This window comes from Hemiscyllium ocellatum, chromosome 22, assembly GCF_020745735.1.
Source record: "Hemiscyllium ocellatum isolate sHemOce1 chromosome 22, sHemOce1.pat.X.cur, whole genome shotgun sequence".
Taxonomy (NCBI): Eukaryota; Metazoa; Chordata; class Chondrichthyes; order Orectolobiformes; family Hemiscylliidae; genus Hemiscyllium; species Hemiscyllium ocellatum.
In genome coordinates this window covers 53,763,360-53,783,423 of record NC_083422.1, presented here as the reverse complement: position 1 = coordinate 53,783,423, position 20,064 = coordinate 53,763,360, and the positions used below count along the sequence as shown (strand labels likewise).

Genomic DNA, 20,064 nt, shown 5'->3' with positions numbered 1-20,064 from the left:
CTGACCATAATCCCAAACTTCATGAACATGAACCTTCCAGCTCAGTGAGCAAACTTACATCCAGGACCTCAACATGAGCTACAAATCTTCTCAAAACTCACTAATCCCAATCTAAACTAGTCCCACCTGCCTGTGCTTAACTATTATCCTTCCAAACATTTCTTATTCATGCACATATCTAAATGTCTTTTAAACATTGCAACTGTACCTGCATCCACCACTTCCTCTGGAAGTTCATTCCACACACTCTCTGTGTAGGAAATTTGCCCCTCATATCTATTTAATACTTTCCCCTGTCACCTTAAAAATATGTGCCCTTGTCTTGAAATCCCCCACCTTAGGTAAAGGATGCCTACCATTCACCTTATCTATACCCCTCATGATTTTATAAACCTCCATAAGGTCACTCCTCAACCTCCTACACTCCAGTGGAAAAAGTCCCAGCCTATCCCGCTTCTCATTCCAAATTGAACCCTCCATTTCTGGGCAACATCCTGAGGATATCTAGCCTCCCTTTGTTACTAAACTGCTCCATCCCAGGTGATATCCCAATGAATCTTCCTTGAACCCCGGCCTGTGCAATCACCTCCCTCCTACAGTGAGGTGGCCGAACTCCACACAGTATTCCAGCTGTGACCTAACCAACGTTCTTGTGAATTTTTGTAAAAAGTTACAGTGAACTATCATATTTTTTGTATCCTACTTTCTGAAAAACCTGTCTCCTATCTGCCCTTTGTGTATGCACTTCTTCAAAAATACAGCATTGAATTTGTGAAACACTGTTTAACTTTAACAAACCTCTAATAGTTCCATATGATGCCTGTGCAGCATTTTTAATGAATGTTTTGGAAAATGCATCTCCAGTTCTGATCTTCAGGACTGCATGTTGGGAAACTCTGTTGAAGTCTGACTAATTGAAAAGCAGAATACTGCAGAGGCTGGAAACCTGAAATAAACTTGTCACTTGCCCTTTTGCAGGCAACGTACCTACAGAAATCTGGAGTGAACACTGCCGTACTAGAGAGGCGTCATTTAATTGGTGGGGCTGCTGTGACAGAGGAACTCATTCCAGGTAGGAGCAACTCCAGTCAGACTGAGTAGAAGCTGCTCCTGTGGTTTCAGTAAGGATGTAATTAAATTTGAGAGAGTGCACATTTTGATTAAATTTCCGACAGTATGGAAACGGGCCCTTCAGCCCAACAGGTCCACACCAACCCTCCGGAGAGTAACCCACCCAGCCCCATTCCCTACCCTATACTTACCCTTGACTAATGCACCTAACACTACAGGGCAATTTAGCATGGCCAATTCACCTGACCGGCATATCTTTGGATTGTGGGAGAAGACCTACATAGACACAGGGAGAACGTGCAAACTCCGCACAGACAGTCACCCGAGGTGGGAATCGAACGCGGGTCCCTGGTGCTGTGAGGCAGCAGTGCTAACCACTGAGCCACCGTGTCGCCCCAAGAAAGCAGTTGGAGTGAGAACAGTGAGCACTCCGTCCCTGGGTAAATGTTACTGGGACTAGAGGGTTTGTGTTATAAGGAGAGGCTGGGTAGACTGGGACGTTTTTCTCTGGAGCATGGAGGTTGACAGGTGATCTTACAGAGGTTTATAAAATCATGAGGGGCATAGATAAGGTGAATAGCAAGAGTCTTTTCTCTAGGGTAGGAGAATCTAAACTAAAAGGCATAGGGTTAAGGTGCATGGGGAAAGATTTAAAAGGGACCTGTGGGGCAACTTTTTCTCACAGGGGTGATTCATATGTGGAATGAACTGCCAGAGGCTGTGTAGATGCAGGTACAGTTACTGCATTTAAAATCAAGGTCAGAGTGGTGCTGGAAAAGCACAGCATCCGAGGAGCAGGAAAATCAATGTTTCGGGCAAAAGCCCTTCATCAGGAAGGACTTTTGCCTGAAACCTTGAATCCCGATGAAGGGCTTTTGCTGAAAACATTGATTTTCCTGCTCCTCGGATGCTGCCTGACCTGCTGTGCTTTTCCAGCACCACTCTAATCTCCAGCATCTGCAGTACCCACTTCTGCCGACAACATTTAAAAGACATTTGGGCAGATGCATGAATAGGAAAGATTTAGAGGGATATGGGCCAAGCACAGGCAAATTGGACTAGTTTAGTTTGGGAAACTTGATTGACATGGACCAGACAGTCTGTTTCCATGCTGTTGGACCCCATGGCCTTTATAAAGGTAAGGGCATCAAGTCTCACATCATTCCAACTTGCAAATATCTCAATATTCCTTCGCTGCTGATGTGTAAGGACCCTGACACTCCCTTCCTAAGACTATTGTAAAGGAGATCGGATGACAATCATTTGAGAATAGAAAAAGCACTTGCATTTCTCTAGCACCTTTCATCTCCAATAGATGTCCAAACGCACTTTACTTCTGAAGTGTTGTCATTGTTACAATTTGGAAAATCTGATGGGCAATTAGTGCATAGCACCTTGCTCCCACAGGCAGCAATGACCATGCTATCTGGTGTTTCTGACGGTTGAGAGATACTGGGCTGGCATCTGGGAACGTCTGTCCTTCTCTACTTTGAGAGAGCACCATGTGATCCACCTTTTAGGTGGAGCCTTGGTTTAATGTCTACCACACAGCAATCTTGACAGTGCAGCAGTCCCCTCAGGATTCCAGTGTCAGCCTTGACCTTTGATCTGAAGTGTTGGAGTAGGATTTGAACATCGTACCTTGTAACTCAGAGACAGCACTGCCAGCTGACCTATGGACGGCATAGTAATTGTATCCTAATGCCAGCTTCCCAAATGCAACTTGGGTAATAAATATTGGCAATGCTAGTGGTGCTCATTTCAGCCCAACATGTCCATGCTGGTCATCAAACATCCATCTATTCCAATTCCATTTCCAATGATTGACTCGTAGCCTACAAGTTCTGTCCTTCCAAGTGTTCATCTGAATACGTCTTGTTTACCTTGATGGTTCCCACTACTCACTTAGGCAAACTTCACCAAAACAAATTGTGTGGTCATTAAAGGTAAAGTAACCATAGTCTTACTAGACCATAGGGTGAATCTCATTCCTGATGAAGGGCTTATGCCCGAAACGTCGAATTTCCTATTCCTTGGATGCTGCCTAACCTGCTATGCTTTAACCAGCAACACATTTTCAGCTGTGATCTCCAGCATCTGCAGACCTCATTTTTTACCCATAGGGTGAATCTGTCAGGGAGAGACGATTGGTCATTGTTTAACCTGAGGGTCACTGTGTCTGAGGTGAGGGGAAATGTTGAGAAAGAGAATTCTTCATTGTAACCTCAGCTAATCACTGTGGGCAATTTTCTGCACCACAAATCAGCTGGTTAGACCACTGAGTTGGCTGGCCCTCAATGCTTATGACTAATTTGCTGTTTGGTGGAACTTGCTGCATGCAAATTAATTGTTTGTTCTATTTCACTCTTTACATTGCTATAGTTACTTGCTCTAGAAGTACCTCAGTGGCTATGAAGCACATTGTGACTTCTGAGGCATTGAAAGCAGCTATGTAAATGCAAGACTAAAACAAAAACAGAAAATTGTGGTTGCTGGAAAATTGAAAATAAAAATAGGAATAAAGTTTAAGAGAAACTCAGATCTGGCAAAATCTATAAAGGGAGAAACAGAATTAAAGTTACAAATCCAATATGACTATTCTTTGGATCTGAAGAGGGGATGATCGATTTTCTACTAATAACACTTACTCTTTATCTATTTCACTTCTTCACCACCATTAACACCATAATCATTGCCTTTTACTCTGGGACATCGCTCCCATCTGTTCCATTTACTTCTCCACCCCCTCCTCTTTATCTACAATGTAAAAACCATCAGTCTTCCAATTATACTGGACTCAAAGCATTACCTCTAAATTCTCTCTCCAGAGATACTGCCAGAGCTGGTGAGTTTCTCCAGCACTTTCTGTTTTAATACAAATACAAATTAAATGGCAGATGGATTTCAATCTGCATAAATGAGAGATATTGCATTTTGATAAGCAAACAAGCATAGGACTTATGCACTTAATAGTAAGGACTTGGGCAGTGTTCTTTTCAATCTGGCAAAGATTTTCCTGCACATCCACCCACCTCATCTACTGCGTCCGTTGCTTTCGATGTGATCACCTCTACATTGAGGAGACAGCACGTCAACTCGCGGAGCATTTCAGGGAATTTCTCTGAGACACACCCATCCACCAGCCCTACTGCCCTATGGCCAACCACTTCAACTTCCCCACCCACCCCGCCAAGGACATGCAAATCCTGGGCTTCCTCCACCGCCAATTCCAAACCGTCTGATGCCTGGAGGAAGAATGCCTCATCTTCCGCCTTGGGATACTCCAACTACACGGTATCAACGTCGACTTCACGAGTTTCCAAATCTCTCCTCCCCCCACCTCATCCCAGATCTAACCCTCCAACTCAGCACCACCCTCTTGACCTGTCCTACCTGTCCATCTTCCTTCCCATCTATCCACTCCACCCTTCCTACCGACCTATCACAATCATTCCCCCTCCTGCATCCACCTATCACCTTCCTAGCTACCTTCCCCCACCCTCCTATTTATCTCTCAGCTCCCTCCCCCCCACATTCCTGATGAAGGGTTTATGCAAAACGTCAACTCCCCTGATCCTTGGATGCCTCCTGACTTGCTGTGCTTTTCCAGTGCCACACTTTATCGACTCTATCTCTCCAGCATCTGCAGTCCTCACCTTCTCCCTCTCGGATAGTGTTATAGAGCAGAGGGAACGAGGGATGCAAGTACATTAGATTAGATTAGATTCTTGTGGGCGGCACGGTGGCACTGCTGCCTCACAGCGCCCGAGACCCGGGTTCAATTCCCAACTCGGGCGACAGACTGTGTGGAGTTTGCACGTTCTCCCCGTGTCTGCGTGGGTTTCCTCCGGGTGCTCCGGTTTCCTCCCACAGTCCAAAGATGTGCGGGTCAGGTGAATTGGCCATGATAAATTGCCCGTAGTGTTAGGTAAGGGGTAAACGTAGGGGTATGGGTGGGTTGCACTTCGGCGGGTTGGTGTGGACTTGTAGGGCCGAAGGGCCTGTTTCCACACTGTAAGTAATCTAATCTACATAATTCTTTATAATTTGCATCACTTATAGACAGGGTGGTTAAAAAGGCATTTGGCACGCTTGCCTTCATTGCTCAATCCTTTGTGTATAGGAGTTGGGAAGTCATGTGATGTTGTACAGGACATTGGCGAGACCTCTTCTGGAATACCATGTCCAGTTCTGGTCGCCCAGATATAGGAAGGGTATTATTAAACTGAAGGGGGTTTAGAAAAGATTTACCAGGATCTTTCTGGATATGGAAGCTTTGAATTATAAGAAGAGGTTGGGTGGGATGGGTCTTTTTTTCACTGGAGTGTCGGAGGTTGAGAGGTGACCTTGCAGAGGTTTGTAAAATAATGGATAGAGTTAATGGTGGTTGTCTTTTCCCTAGGATGGAGGATTTCAAGACCAGGGGCATGTTTTTAAGTTGAGAGGAGAAAGATTTTAAAAAGACATGAGGGGCAAACCTTTTACACAGAGGGTGGTTAGTGTGTGGAATGAACTTCCTGAGCATGTAGTGGATGTGGGTACAATTGCAATATTTAAAAGACATTTGGATAAGTACACGAATAGGAAGGGTTTGATGGGCTATGGGCCAGGGGCAGGCAGGCGGAACTAGTTTAGTTAGGGATTGTGGTTGGCATTGACTAGTTCAACCGAAGGGTCTGTTTCTGTGCTGTATGACTCTGACTCAGTGTCTATCATGTAATTGAACTTATATCCATCAGAGGGAGCTCTTCAGAGGCAGGTCATCATACATGGGTTTAGATGAAGTTAGAAATTCACAATTTGGAGGTGCTGGTGTTGGACTGGGGTATGCAAAGTTAAAAATCACAAAACACCAGGTTACAGTCCCAACAGATTTATTTGGAGGCACTAACTTTTGGAGCGATGCTCCTTCATCAGGTGATTGTGGAGGGCTCGATTTTAACACAGGTGTTAGGATTGAGCCCTCCACAATCACCTGATGTAGGAACGTCGCTCCGAAAGCTAGTGTGCTTCCAATTAAACCCATTGGACTATAACCTGGTGTTGTGTGATTTTTAACCAAATAAACCTGTTGGACTGTAACCTAGTGTTGTGTGATTTTTAACTTTATCCACCCCTGTCCAACACCGGCACCTCCAGGTTATGGGTTCAGATAAAGCACTCACTTTATTAAAAGTCTGGGTAAATAGAATACAGTAATTAAGTAACAGACACATTGGACTAGTAAAGTAACTAGTATATTAAAGTTCCAAAAGTCCAACCTCATGCTAATGGCATGGACCTCTCAAAGCACTCTGCAATCAATGACAAAAGCCAATTAAACTAAACCCGTGGAGCTGAGCATGAATTAATGACTTGATTCAAACTGGCTGAAACTGGCTGAAGTTTAGAAAATTTGTTAATAGGATTTGGACGTCACTGAGCCAGGTTAGAATTTATTGCCCATCCCTATGTGCCACTGTGGGCGGCACGGTGGCACAGTGGTTAGCACTGCTGCCTCACAGCGCCTGTAGACCCGGGTTCAATTCCCGACTCAGGCGACTGACTGTGTGGAGTTTGCACGTTCTCCCCGTGTCTGCGTGGGTTTCCTCCGGGTGCTCCGGTTTCCTCCCACAGTCCAAAGATGTGCGGGTCAGGTGAATTGGCCAAGCTAAATTGCCCATAGTGTTAGGTAAGGGGTAAATGTAGGGGTATGGGTGGGTTGCGCTTCGGCGGGTCGGTGTGGACTTGTTGGGCCGGAGGGCCTGTTTCCACACTGTAAGTCTAATCTAATCTAATCTAATTTGTCCAGAGGACAGTTAAGAGTCAACCACTTTGTTGTAGCTCTGGAGTCACAGGTAGGTCAGACCAGGTAAGGATGTCTGTTATTTGGCAGTTGGGGAAGGAAGGTGAGGGTAAGGTAGGGGATCAGCCATGGACTTGTTGAGTGGCATAGCAGACACACGGGCCCGAGTGATCTACTCTTCCTCCGCTTAATTATCTTAAGGCCATACATTGGCTGTGCCCCATATTCCTAATTAAGGGTAGGGGCAGAAACCCCAGGCCCCAACACTGCTCCTGCCCCGAGTCTCCAGCCCCCGATCCAAGCAGAGAGACTGGATCAGCAGGGACTGTATTCACTGGAGTTTAGAAGAATGAGTGAGGCAATGGGGAATCTCATCCAACATATAAATGTTTAACAGGACTCGCCAGGAAGGAACAGCTGAAGGGTACGGGGTGGGTCATTTGGGACTGAGATGAGGAGAAATACCTTCACCCAGAGAGTGGGGAGTCTGTGGAATTCTCTGCCACAGAAAACAGTTAAGGCCAAAACACTGAATGTTTTTGAGAGGGAGTTAGATATAGTTCTTCAGGTATAAGGGTTCAAAACGGTATGGGGAGAATGCAGGAGCAGGATACTGAGTTGGATGATCAGATTAAATGGCAGGGTAGACTTGTATTCATTCATTCATGGGATGAGGGCATCGCTGGTTAAGCCACCATTTATTGCCCTTCCTAATTACCCAGATGGCAGTTAAGAGTCAACCGCGTTCCTGTGGGTCTGGAGTCACATGTAGGCCAGACCAGGTAAGGATGGCAGTTTCCTTCCCTAAAGGACATTAGTGAACCAGATGGGGCTTTCCCCCCTCAAAATCAACAACAGTCATTAGGCCTTTAATTACAGATATGTATTGAATTCAAACTCCACCAAACTCAGTATCCTGTCCCTGCTTTCTCCCCATACTCTTTGAACCCTTATACCTGAAGAACTATATCTAACTCCCTCTCGAAAACATTCAGTGTTTTGGCCTCAATCACTTTCTGTGGCAGAGAATTCCACAGGCTCCCCACTCTCGGGGTGAAGACATTTCTCCTCATCTCAGTCCCAAATGGCCCACCCCGTATCCTTCAGCTGTGACCTCCTCCATCTGTCCTGTCAAAAGTTTATAGGTTTTGATGAGATTCCCCATCGCTCCACTCATCCTTCTAAACTCCAGTGATTACCCTCCCAGCTGATCCAGTCCCTGGTGAACCAGATGCATTTTTCCAACAATTGACAATGGATTCATGGTCATACTTAGACTCTTAACTCCGGATTTTTATTGAATTCAAATTCCACTATTTGCCATGGCAGGATTCAAACCCAGGTCCCCAGAACATGACCTGGGTCTCTGGATTAACAGTCCAGCAATAATACCTCCCATTGCCTCCCCCTTGAAAGGCTGAATGGCCTACTCCTGCTCTCTATGCTTCATAGGATCCCTAAGTGTAGAAACAGGCCATTTGGCCCAACAGGTCCACGTTGGCCCTCTGAAGAGTAACCCACTCAGACCCATTCCCCTACCCTATTACTCTACATTTACTCCTAACTAATACATCCCTGAACACTACGGGCAATTGAGCACAGCCAGCTCACCTAACCTGCACATCTTTGGACTGTTGGAGGAAACCAGAGCATCCGGAGGAAATCCACACGGACACAGGGAGAATGTTCAAACTCCACACAGACAGTCAACCGAGCTTGGGATTGAACCCAGGTCCCTAGCACTATGAGGCAGCAGTGCTAACCATTGAGCCAATATGCCATGCTTATTAGGTTTTGATGTGCTGCCCCCAATGTACTATTATTAAAAAACTATCAGTCTCAGATTTAAAATTAGTGTGACACGATGGCTCAGTGGTTGGCCCTGCTGCCTCACAGCACCAGGAACCAGGGACCAATTGTCCCCTCAGACGACTGTCTGTTGGAGCTTACATGTTCTCCCCGTGTCTGCATGGGTTTCCTTCAGATGCTGTGGTTTCCTCTCATGGTCCAAAGATGTGCAGGTCAGATGGATTGCCTATGCTAATTGCCCCTAGTGCCCTGGGATGTGCAGGTTAGGTGAATTGGCCATGAGAAATGCAGGATTATAGGGTAGGGATTTGGTTCTTGGTGAGATGGTCTGTGTGGACTCAGTGGGCTGAATATACTTTAGGGATTTGATGAAATGCCCTCAACCTCTATATTGCTGTTAAATGGAAGTACAAGAAATATTGGGTCATCTGCAATCTGAGGTTTGGGGTTTATTGAATTTTTTGAGTTCATTGATTGTTTTTTAAAAAAAGGAAACATTTTGTGATGATTGAACGGAGCATATTCACAATGAAATGTTCATTTACATATCCAGAAATGTGCATACTGTTTATGGATCTCTTGTTGTGCTTTAAAACTGCAGGTTTTAAGTTTTCACGTGCATCTTATGTGCTCAGTTTGCTGAGACCTCAGATCTACAAAGAGTTGGAGCTGAAGGTGAGGCAACTTTCTTTTAAGAAATGTTCTGTAGAAAAAGTAGTGTCCAGAGCAGGTCAGAGGCTAGGGATCCTGCAGTGAGTAACTCACTTCCTGACTCCCCAAAGCCTGTCCACCATCTGCAAGGCACAAGTCAGGAATGTGATGAAATACTCCCCACTTGCCTGGACGGGTGCAGCCCCAACAATACTCAAGAAGCTTGACACCATCCAGGACAAAGCAGCCAACTTGATTGGTGCCACATCCACTCACTCCACCACCGACACTCATTCGCTGCAGTGTGTGCCATCTACAGGATGCACGGCAGTAATTCACCAAAGATCCTCAGGCAGCACCTTCCAAACCCATCACCACTTCCATCTAAGGCAGCACATGCTTTGGAACACCACCACCTGCAAGTTCCCCTCTCAAGCCACTCACCATCCTGACTTGGAAATATATTACGGTCCCTTCACTGTCGTGGGGTCAAAATCCTGGAATACCCTCCCTGAGGGCATTGTGGGTCAACCTACAGCACATGGACTGCAGGGGTTCAAGAAGGCAGTTCGCCATCACCTTCCCCTAGGAGTGGGCAATAAACACACGAGTGAATTAAAAACAAGGTCTGACAGGAAGCTTTCAGCATGCAGTTTGGACTGTCAGCCAGGGCCTACAGTTGAGGTGTTTCTATAAACCAAAGTGCCCCACATATAGGAAAGATGAAAGATTTAGCTGGGGCTGCTACTCCTGACCACCAACCACTAAGCCCTAACTCCAAAACTGAATGAAGTTTGGAAAATGGGGGTGAGCACAAGATTGGGTTGTGCAGAGATTCTCACCACAGTCACACAACTTGACAATGCTACTTGTTGAAGAATATCATGTGTGATGTTTGCACTCGTATCTTGGGCAACGGGCTGGTGTGAGAGGAAGGCAGAAAGTCAACAACACTCTTCAGTTCCATTCGCATCCGCACGTAGCAAGGAAGTGATGGTCTACACTTACCATGAGGAAATGAAACACCTTGGGATGTAAGGGACACTGAAATGTCACCTGTCTGTAAAATTGACCTTCATTTTGTGGGCTTTAGGAGAGTGAGAATTGAGTAAAATTAAAGCAGCAGAATTCTCCAAAGGACTTAGGGCAGATGCAAGAGTTCTACTTCACCTAACCGGAGGGTGTTGAACCAAATGGCATGACCTCAAGATGAGGGGATAATTAGTAAGGACTGAACTCAGGGGTAATTTCTGTGCTCAGAGAGTTATGAATTGTTGGAGTCCTCTACTCCAGAGACTGTAGATGTTCCATTGTTGAGTATATTCATACAGAGATTGATCAATGTTTGTGTGCTTTTGTAGAATCACAGTCATACATTATAGAAAAGACCCTTCAATCCAACTCGTCCATGCCGACCATACATCCCAATCCAACCTAGTCCCATTTACCAGCATAAATCCTTCCTCTAAACCTTTCCTATTCACTTACCCATCCAGATGTCTTTTAAATGCTGTAATTGTACCAGCCTCCAGCAGCTCATTCCATACACGCACCAGCCTCTGCGTGATCAAACTTCATTTCCTGACTCACTTCCTAGAGGATTTATGATTACTTTAAGTTACTCTTTTTCTTTTAAAACGTTCTTTAGAAACTTTTATGACCTTTTTTTATTTCTGTCTCTTTCTCATACTCTAATTTCTCTCTCTACATTACATTTCCAGTCATCCTTTGTTGATTTTTAAGTTTTATCCAATCCTGCTGTTCATGTTTGCTATGCATCCAAATGCCTTTTAAATTTATAATTGTACCAACCTCCACCACTTCCTCTGGCTGCTCATTTCATACACACACCACCCTCTATGTGAAAAAGTTACCCTTCAGGTCCTTATTAAATCTTTCCACTCTCACCTTCAACCTATGCCCTCTCGTTCTGGACTCCTCAGCTTCAGAAGAAGACCTTGGCTATTCACCCTATCTCTGTCCCTCATGATTTTATAAATTACCTGTATGTGATTCCAGACTCACAGGGATGTGGTTGTCTTGTAACTGCCCTCTGGGCAATTTGGGATGGCCTAATCAGCGAACCCCTCATCTGTGAATAAATTTAACAAAAAGATCACCTCTTAGCCTCCGACACTCCAGGAATAACAGTCCCAGTCTATTCAGCCTCTTCCTACAGCTCAAACCCTCCAGTCTTAGCAACATCCTTGCAAATCTTTTCTGCACCCTTAAGTTTAATAGCATCTTTCCAAGAGCAGGGAGACCGAATTGTATGCGGTATTCCAAAAGTGGCCTCACCATTCTCCTGCACAGCTGGCTTCCTAGCACCAATACTCAATGCACTGAGCAATGAAGGCAAGCATGCCAAATGCCTTCTTCACTACCCTGTCTAGCTGTGACTCAACATTTAAGGATCTATGCACCTGCACCCCTAGGTCTCTTTGTTCAGCAATACTAGGAAGGCTAATACAATGTTAATCTTTATCACAAGAGGATCTGAATACAAGAGTGCTGAAATCCTGCTTCAGTTGTTTCGGAGCTTGGTTGGACCCCACTTGGAGGACTGTGTGCGGTTTTCATCTCCTCACCTCAGGGAAGATATAATTGCCACAGAGGAAGTACAATGAAGGTTCCCGGGATGGTGGGACTGTCCTATGAGGAGAGAATGGGCAAACTGGGTCTGTATTCCCTATAGTTTCAAAGAACGAGAGGTGATCTCATTGAAACTTACTAAATACTGAAAGGGATGGAATGGGTAGGTGCAGGTAAAAGTTTTCCTCTGACTATGAAGTTCAGAATTAGAAGTAAGGAGGATTCCGTTTAGGACCGGGATGAGGGGAAATCCTTGACTCAGAGGGCAGTGACTCTATGGAATTCTCTACCCCAATGGGATGTGTTAGTTCAGTCTTTGAGTATATTTAAAGTAGAGGTTGGTAAAAGGCATTGAAGTCATAGAGTCCTCCAGCATAGATCAGGTCCTTTGGCCCAAACTGGCCCATGCCGATCAAAATGTCCATCCACGTTAACCCCATTTCCATGCACTTGGCCCATATTCTTCTAAACCTTTCCTATCCATGTATTTGTCCAAATGCCTCAACCATTTCCACTGGCAGCTCATTCCATGGGCGTACCACCCTCTGTGTATAAACGTTGCACCTCAGATTCCCTTTTATTCTTTCCCCTCTAGCCTTAAACTGATGACCTATAGTCCTCAATTCCCTAACCCTGGGAAAAAGACTAAGTGTGTTCACCGTATCCATGCCTCTTATAATCTTATACACTTCTATAAGATCCCCCCCATAATCTCCTACACTCTCAAGAGTCCTAGCTTTTCTAATCTCTCCCTATAACTCAGACCATCGAGTCCAGGCAACTACCTTGTAAATTTCTTCAGCATTCTTTCCAGTTTAATAACATCCTTCCTATAGCAAGTTGACCAACACTGAAAACAATACTCCATTGCAGCCTCACCAATGTCCTGTACAACTGCAACACAACATCCCAACTTCTATACTCAGTGCCCTGACTGATGAAGGCCAGTGTCCTAAAAGCCTTCTTCACTGCCCTGTCTATCTGTGACTCCAATTTCAGAGAACAGTGCACCTGAACGCCAAGGTTCTTCTGTTCCACTACACCCCTTAAGGCCCTACCATTCACCATGAACCTCCTACCTTGATTTGGCTTTCCAAAATGCAAGGCCTCACACTTGTCTATATTAAACTCCATTTGCCACTTCTTGGCCCACTTCCCCAGCTGATCAAAGTCTTGCTGCAATTTCTGAGAACCTTCCTCATTGTCCACAAAACCACCTATTTTAGTGTCACCTGAAAACTTACTAATTATGCCTTGTACATTTTCATTCGAATCATGGGTATTGATAACAAACAGCAATGGGCCCAGCAACGACCCCTGAGGCACTCCACTAGTTACAGGCCTCCAGTCCGACAAGCATCCTTCTGTTATTACCCGCTGCTTCATATCATCAAGCCAATTGTGTGTCCAATGTGTCAGCTCCCTCTGGAGTCCATGTGATCCAACCTTCCGGAGCTGCCTACCATGTGAAAACTTATCAAAGACTTACTGAAATCCATATAGACTATGTCTACCACCCTGCCCTCATCAACCTTCCTGGTCACTTCATCAAAGAACTCGAACAAATTTGTGGGGCATGATCTCCCATGCACAAAGCCATGCTGACCACTCCTAATCCAATCCTGTTTTTCTGAATGCATGTGTATCTTATCCCTCAGAATCTTCACGAGTAACTTACCTACCACAGATGTTAATCTTACTGGTCTGTCGTTCCCAGGTTTTTCTTAGCAGCACTTCATGAGTAAGGGCACAACATTTCCTACCCTCCAGTCTCTGTGACCTCATGTGGTTAATGATGATGCAAAAATATTAACCAAGGTCCCCGCAATTTCTTCTGTAGCCTCTTGCAGTGTTCTTGGATATATCTGGTCAGACCCGAGAGATGTATCCACCTTCATGCATTCTAATATATCCAACACCTCCTTTACTGTGATATAGACTGTTCCCAAGTTATCACTACTAACTTCGTCAAGTTCCCAAGTCTTCATGTCTTTCTCCATGTTTAACACAGAGGAGAAATATTCATTGAGAACCGCACTCATCTCCTGCAGTTCTACACAGACATGTCCACTCTGGTCCTTGACAGTCCATATTCTCTCTCTAGTTATTCTTTTTCCTTTAGTATACTTTTAAAGAACCTCTTTAGATTCATCCTGACCTTCTCAGCCAAGGCTATCTCGTGCCCCCCTTTTGCCTTCCTGATTTCCTTCTTCAGTAAACTTCTGTATTCCCTGTATACCTCCAGGGATTCCCTTGACTCCAGCTGCCTGTACCTGGAACCATGCCACCTCCTTTTTTCTGGTCAAAACCTCAATATCTCTTGTCATCCAGGGTTCCCTATTTCTGCCAACCTTTCACCCTCACAGGAACATATTGACCTTGAACTCTCGCTTTCTCTCTTTTAAAGGCCTCCCACTTGCCTGAGGTCCTTTTGTCTGCAGACAAACTACTCCCATCAACTCCTGCAAACTCCTGTCTAATTCCATCAATATTCACCTCGCCCCAGTTTAGAACTTCAGCCTGTGGACCAGTTTTGTCGCTCTCCATAATTATTTGAAAATTAATAGAACTATGGCCACTGGTCCCAAAGTCCTCCCCCACTGTCACTTGTCACCTGCCCTGCCCCATTTCCGAAGAGCAGGTTGAGTTTTGCCCCTTCCTGAGTAAGCCTGCTTGAGGACACTTTCCTGAATGCACTTAACAAATTCCACCCCATATAAGCCCTTAACACTCTGGCGGTTCCAGTCTATGTGAGGAAAATTAAAATCCCCTACTATGATGGCCCTATTGCTCCTGCAAGTCTCCCCAATCTCCCTGCACATTTGTTCCTCTAATCCCCATTGACTATTTAGGGCCCTTAGTAAAACCCCAATGACGTCACCATCCCCTTCTTGTTTCTTAGTTCCACCCACAAAGCTTCACTGGATGATTCTTTAGTTGTTTCATCTCTGATTACTGCTGTGATACTCGACTTAATCAAAAATGCAACTCCCCCTCCCCTCCTTCCATCACCTCTGTCCTGCCTAAAGCATCTGTACCCTGGCATATTAAACTGCCAGTCCCTTAGTCATGTTTCTGTGATTGTCATAATATCCCTGTCCCAAGTACCTATCTATGCCCTGAGGTCATCGGCCTTACCTGTCAGCGCTCTAGCATTGAAATAGTTGCCATTTAATCCATTTCTTGCTCCCTGTTGTGTTCCAGCCTAACCTGTTCCTTCACTTTATTATTTCTGATTACTGTATCTCCTTCCAGCCTCCCACTTGCCTCCCTGCTGCTGAGAATCCCATCCCCCCGCCATCTAGTTTAAATCCTCCCATGTAGCACTTGCAAACCCGGCCGCCCAGATATTGGTCCCCCTCTGGTTCAGGTGCAACCCGCCCTTCTTGAACAGCCTCAGAAAAGATCCCAATGATCTAAAAAACCTCAATCAATGCCCCCTGCATCAATTTAGATTACTTACAGTGTGGAAACAGACCCTTCAGCCCAACAAGTCCACACCAACCCATTCCACCACATTTACCCCTTCACCTAACACTACAGGCAATTTAGCATGGCTAATTCACCTAACCCGCACCTAATTGCGGGAGGAAACCCACACAGACTCAGGGAGTATGTGCAAACTCTACACAGAGAGTTACTTGAGGTGGGAATTGAACCAAGGCAGCAGTGCTAATCACCATGCCACCCATTAAAAGCAACTATCCAAGCAAGGACTTGAACCCTGGACCCTCAGATTAAAAGCCTGATGTTCTACCGACTGAGCTACCCAGGTTTTAGTATTTATCTGCCATATCCTCCTGTTTTTACACTCACTAACATGTGGCACTGCATTTAACCTGGAGATTACCATTGACCAGGTTCTGGTTTTTAACTTTTTTCCTAGCTCTCTATAATCACTCTGCAGGACCTCCTCTCTATTTCTGCCTATCTCATTGTGCTAATGTGCACAATGGTTTCCGGCTGCTCACCTTCCCACTTGAGAATGTTCTACAGTTGTTCTGAGACATCCCGGGAGGCTGCATACAAAACCTCCTATCTGTCTGTTCTCCCTAACTTGACTCTCCTATTACTAAGGTCCAGTTTACTCTTGCCCACGTGCCCCAGAGCCAGCCATAGTGTCACCAACCTGGCTACTGCTGCTTTCCCCTGAATGGTCATCACCCCCCAACAGTGTCCAAAATGGTGTACTTATTTTTGAGGGGATTGGCCACAGGGGATTCCTGCACTCTCTGCCTCCTCCCTTTGCCTTTCCAGGTAGTCACCAGGCTACTCCCTGCCTGCACCATAGATGTGACCACCTCAATAAAACCCTTACCTGTGAAGAGCTCAGCATCTTGGACGATCCTTAGTGCATCCAGCTGCAGCTCCCTAACATGGTCTCCCAGGAGGGTGCACTTCCCACACGTGTCAGCTTCAGGGATGATGGAAGCCCCCCTGAGCTCCCACATCCTGCAGGAAGAATGTGTGTCTGCCCTAACAGCCATCTCAACTGCAGTCAGACTAAAGAGGAAAGTTAAAAGGATTTTACCTGAGCTTACCTGGAAATTTTCCTGAGTTGCTGCTTTCTGAAGCCTCTAGGACCAACGCCTTACTATTTACCCTGCAATAGTACATTTCTGTTTCCTGGCTCTCTTTTACTGAATTGCAAAAATATGCTTTATTGATAGAAAGAAATCTTTGGTACTTGTATAGTTAATGGATCTGTTTATATCTACACTGTCTTAACTTCCAGAGAACAAATTAAGTCTTTGATGTTCATTGTTCTTTATATTTGCAGTCAACCTCTTCACATTTAGCTGAGGTGTCAGGAAGGCCCAATTACCAAATGGACTCCCATTATTCTTCAGCAGAAGGACCTTACACAATGGTCTTTCCCCACTGCATCTTGGCAGCAGCTGCTCCGAGTTTTATCATGTGCCTCAGCATATAGTCCTGTACCTTGCGCTCCTTGATACCAGGCCCACGACAATCTGCTGCAGTGTAAGTCCTTCTCGGTCACCCTCTGCTGGAAGCTCTTCCTGCTGCTAATCACAGGGGCAGTTGCCAGTGTTCAATCAGCCACAGTTGTATTAAATGGCAGAGCAGGTTTGATGGGCTGAATGGCCTCCTCCCATTCCTGTAGTCCTCTGGGCATGAAGGGGATCAAACAGAGGTATGGGAGGTGCCTTGGTTGGTATGTGAGAGATAAAAATGGGAGGAGGGTGGGGGCTGGGTTATCTACTCTGATTTGCTTTCCACAGTTCCGAACCTTCCTCCCTCCTCCTGATTCCGTCCTTGTCTGTGCCCTGCACTACGTGCCTGAGCAATAGATTTTGGACAGAAACCCCATCCCACTGCAGCTTACTCTACTCACTCAGTGTCAGTCTACCTTCTGATGAAGAAACCTCATTAAAGTAGGTGGAATTCAATACTTATAATGGAGTAATAGTGGAGAATTTTTCTTTGCATGATTTCAATTCAAATTAACAAATACATCCGAAATGACCAGCTTTGAATTAGAATAGATAGTAAAAAGGGAATGAAGGGGAATTGCATTTCTGTAGACACTGTTAATGCCTAGAGTGTCCAAAAACACTTCATAGTGAACATAACATCTTGTATACTGTTGAAGGGTACTCCTTTCTGTCATCTAGTAAATGGAAATGAATGAATTCTAATATTTCCTTTCAGGCATAGTTTCTCGCTGAATTCTCAAACCTGATTTGCTTTTTTCCCACACAACCTGCTGTACTCTGAACCCTCACTCACATTTTTCCAGATGGTGCCTTCATTGTATCTTAGTGCTGCGTGAATGCTGAAGGTTATAGCCCCTTTCTGTTTCTTAAAGCAGCCTGAAGCGACCCCCATCTTCCTGTTTGTCTGTTTAAGTACGTGGAACAGTCGACCCTAAGCCGGGAAGGATTGCCCATCCATCTCATCCCCTTCCTGTCAAAAAGTGCTTTGTTTGTGCGTGTCCTCATGAAAATTTGTCTTGAATTGATTTAAACCAGGCTTTCTGGCAGGTTTCAATGACCTCTGTGTAATGCTTTCTAACCGCATCCTTAAACATCCAGTCTGTTCAACAATTGCCTGCTCAGTAGTTAACATCCAGTCTATCAGATTGCTCAGTTCTGTTTCTGGACAAGTACCACTCTAGATTAGATTAGATTACTTACAGTGTGGAAACAGGCCCTTCGGCCCAACAAGTCCACACCGACCCGCCGAAGCGCAACCCACCCATTCCCCTACATTTACCCCTTTACCGAACACTACGGGCAATTTAGCATGGCCAATTCACCTGACTTGCACATCTCTCTGGGGAGAAAGTGAGGACTGCAGATGCTGGAGATCAGAGCTGAAAATGTGTTGCTGGAAAAGCGCAGCAGGTCAGGCAGCATCCAAGGAACAGGAGAGTCGACGTTTCAGGCATAAGCCCTTCTTGAAAAAGGGCTTATGCCCGAAACGTCGATTCTCCTGCTCCTTGGATGCTGCCTGACCTGTTGCGCTTTTCCAGCAACACATTTTCAGCTAATTACCACTCTCAGTCTGCTTCTTAAAGGCATTCCTTAAAACCTATCTTACATCAAGCTTCCAGTCACCTTTCCTAATGTCACTTGGTATTACACGTGCAAATATTTTACTACAGTAAAGGGTGACGCAAATGCAAGTTGTAAACACTGAACTGAAAAACTCATTTGGTATTTTGGCTGTTCCCATTTCCTTGTAACCCTTAGCTCCAGGTTCAGGCCCACTGGACCTTGTGGTTTCCCTTTTGCATTGATTCCATAGAATTGTTCAATACAGCAAGGGGCGATTTAGTCCAATGCCTTTATGCCAGCTCTTTACAAGAGCTATGTTTACTCCATTTTAGTTTTTCGCCTTGAAGATCTTATCATGTTTGTTATTGCATCTGCCTCCACCATTCTTTAGCGTAAGCTATTTCCAGATCCTTTCACCTCGCAATGTTAAAGGTGAGAGAGCCTCTATTAAGTTGTGCTGCCTCTATGCACCAACAGCATAAAACCAGATGGAGTTCATTCAGCTCATCAAGTCTGCTGCATCATTCATTAAGATCGTGATTGATCTGATAATCCAAACTTCACTTTCTGCTTTTTCCCCAGAACCCTTGATTCTCTTCCTGATCTAGACGAAAGAGCACTTTAGAGAACATCTCCAGGAACTCACACCAACCAACCCGACTGCCTCGTGGCCGAACACTTTAACTCCCCCTCCCACTCTGCTGAGAACATGCTGGTCCTAGACCTCCTCCATCACTACTCCCTCACCACCTGATGCCTGGAGGAAGAACACCTCATCCTCCGCCTCGAGACCCTCCAACCCTATGACATCAATGTGGTTTTCACCACTTTCCTCATTTTCCCTTCCCCCCCACCTTATCCCAGATCCAACCTTCCAACTCGGCACCGCTCTCATGACCTGTCCTCCCTGCCCATCTTCCTTCCCACCTATCCACTCCACCCTCCCCTCTGACCTATCCCCATTACCCCCGCCTCCATCCACCTATCGCACTCTCAGCTACCTTCCCCCTAGCCCCCTCCCATTTATCTCACCAATCCCTCGTCTCTCAGCCTCATTCCTGATGAAGGGCTTTTGCCCGAAACGCTGACTCTCCTGCTCCTCGATACTGCCTGACCTGCTGTGCTTTTCCAGCACCACACTCTCTTCTCTTACTGATCTATATTTAATAATCCAGCCTTGACAGCCCTTTGTGTTAAAGAATCACTACCCTCTGGGACTAAAATATTCATCCTCATCCCAGTCATAAAAATCTGGTCCTAAACTCTCTGCATCTACCCTGTCAAGTCTCCTCACAATAATCTTACATGTTTTAATAAAGTCAGAGGTTAGATGACACCAGGTTAAATGAATATTTCACCTGACAAAGGGGCAGCGCTCCGAAAGCTTGTGATTTTATATCAATTGTTGAACTAAAAGGAGAAAGTGAGGACTGCAGATGCTGGAGATCAGAGCTGAAAATGTGTTGCTGGAAAAGCGCAGCAGGTGAGGCAGCATCCAAGGAGCAGGAGAATCGACGTTTTGGGCATGAGCCCTGCTTCAGGAATGAGGAAAGTGTGCCAAGCAGGCTAAGATAAAAGGTAGGGAGGAGGGACTTGGGGGAGGGGCATTGGAAATGCAATAGGTGGAAAGAGGTT

At 45.4% G+C, this 20,064-nt stretch overlaps 1 protein-coding gene and 1 non-coding gene across 2 annotated transcripts in view; one reads left to right on the top strand and one right to left on the bottom strand.

Annotated features, from left to right (window-relative positions):
- pyroxd2 (pyridine nucleotide-disulphide oxidoreductase domain 2) overlaps window positions 1-20,064 on the top strand; it is a 61,491-nt gene that overhangs the window by 10,446 nt on the left and 30,981 nt on the right. The window contains exons 3-4 of the mRNA XM_060842499.1: window positions 979-1,072; window positions 9,267-9,340. Coding sequence (XP_060698482.1) covers window positions 979-1,072; window positions 9,267-9,340 — 168 coding nt within the window. The remainder of the gene's footprint in view (window positions 1-978; window positions 1,073-9,266; window positions 9,341-20,064) is intronic.
- On the bottom strand, window positions 15,611-15,683 carry trnak-uuu (transfer RNA lysine (anticodon UUU)). Its single transcript has one exon. It is a non-coding gene; the product is annotated as a tRNA-Lys (tRNA).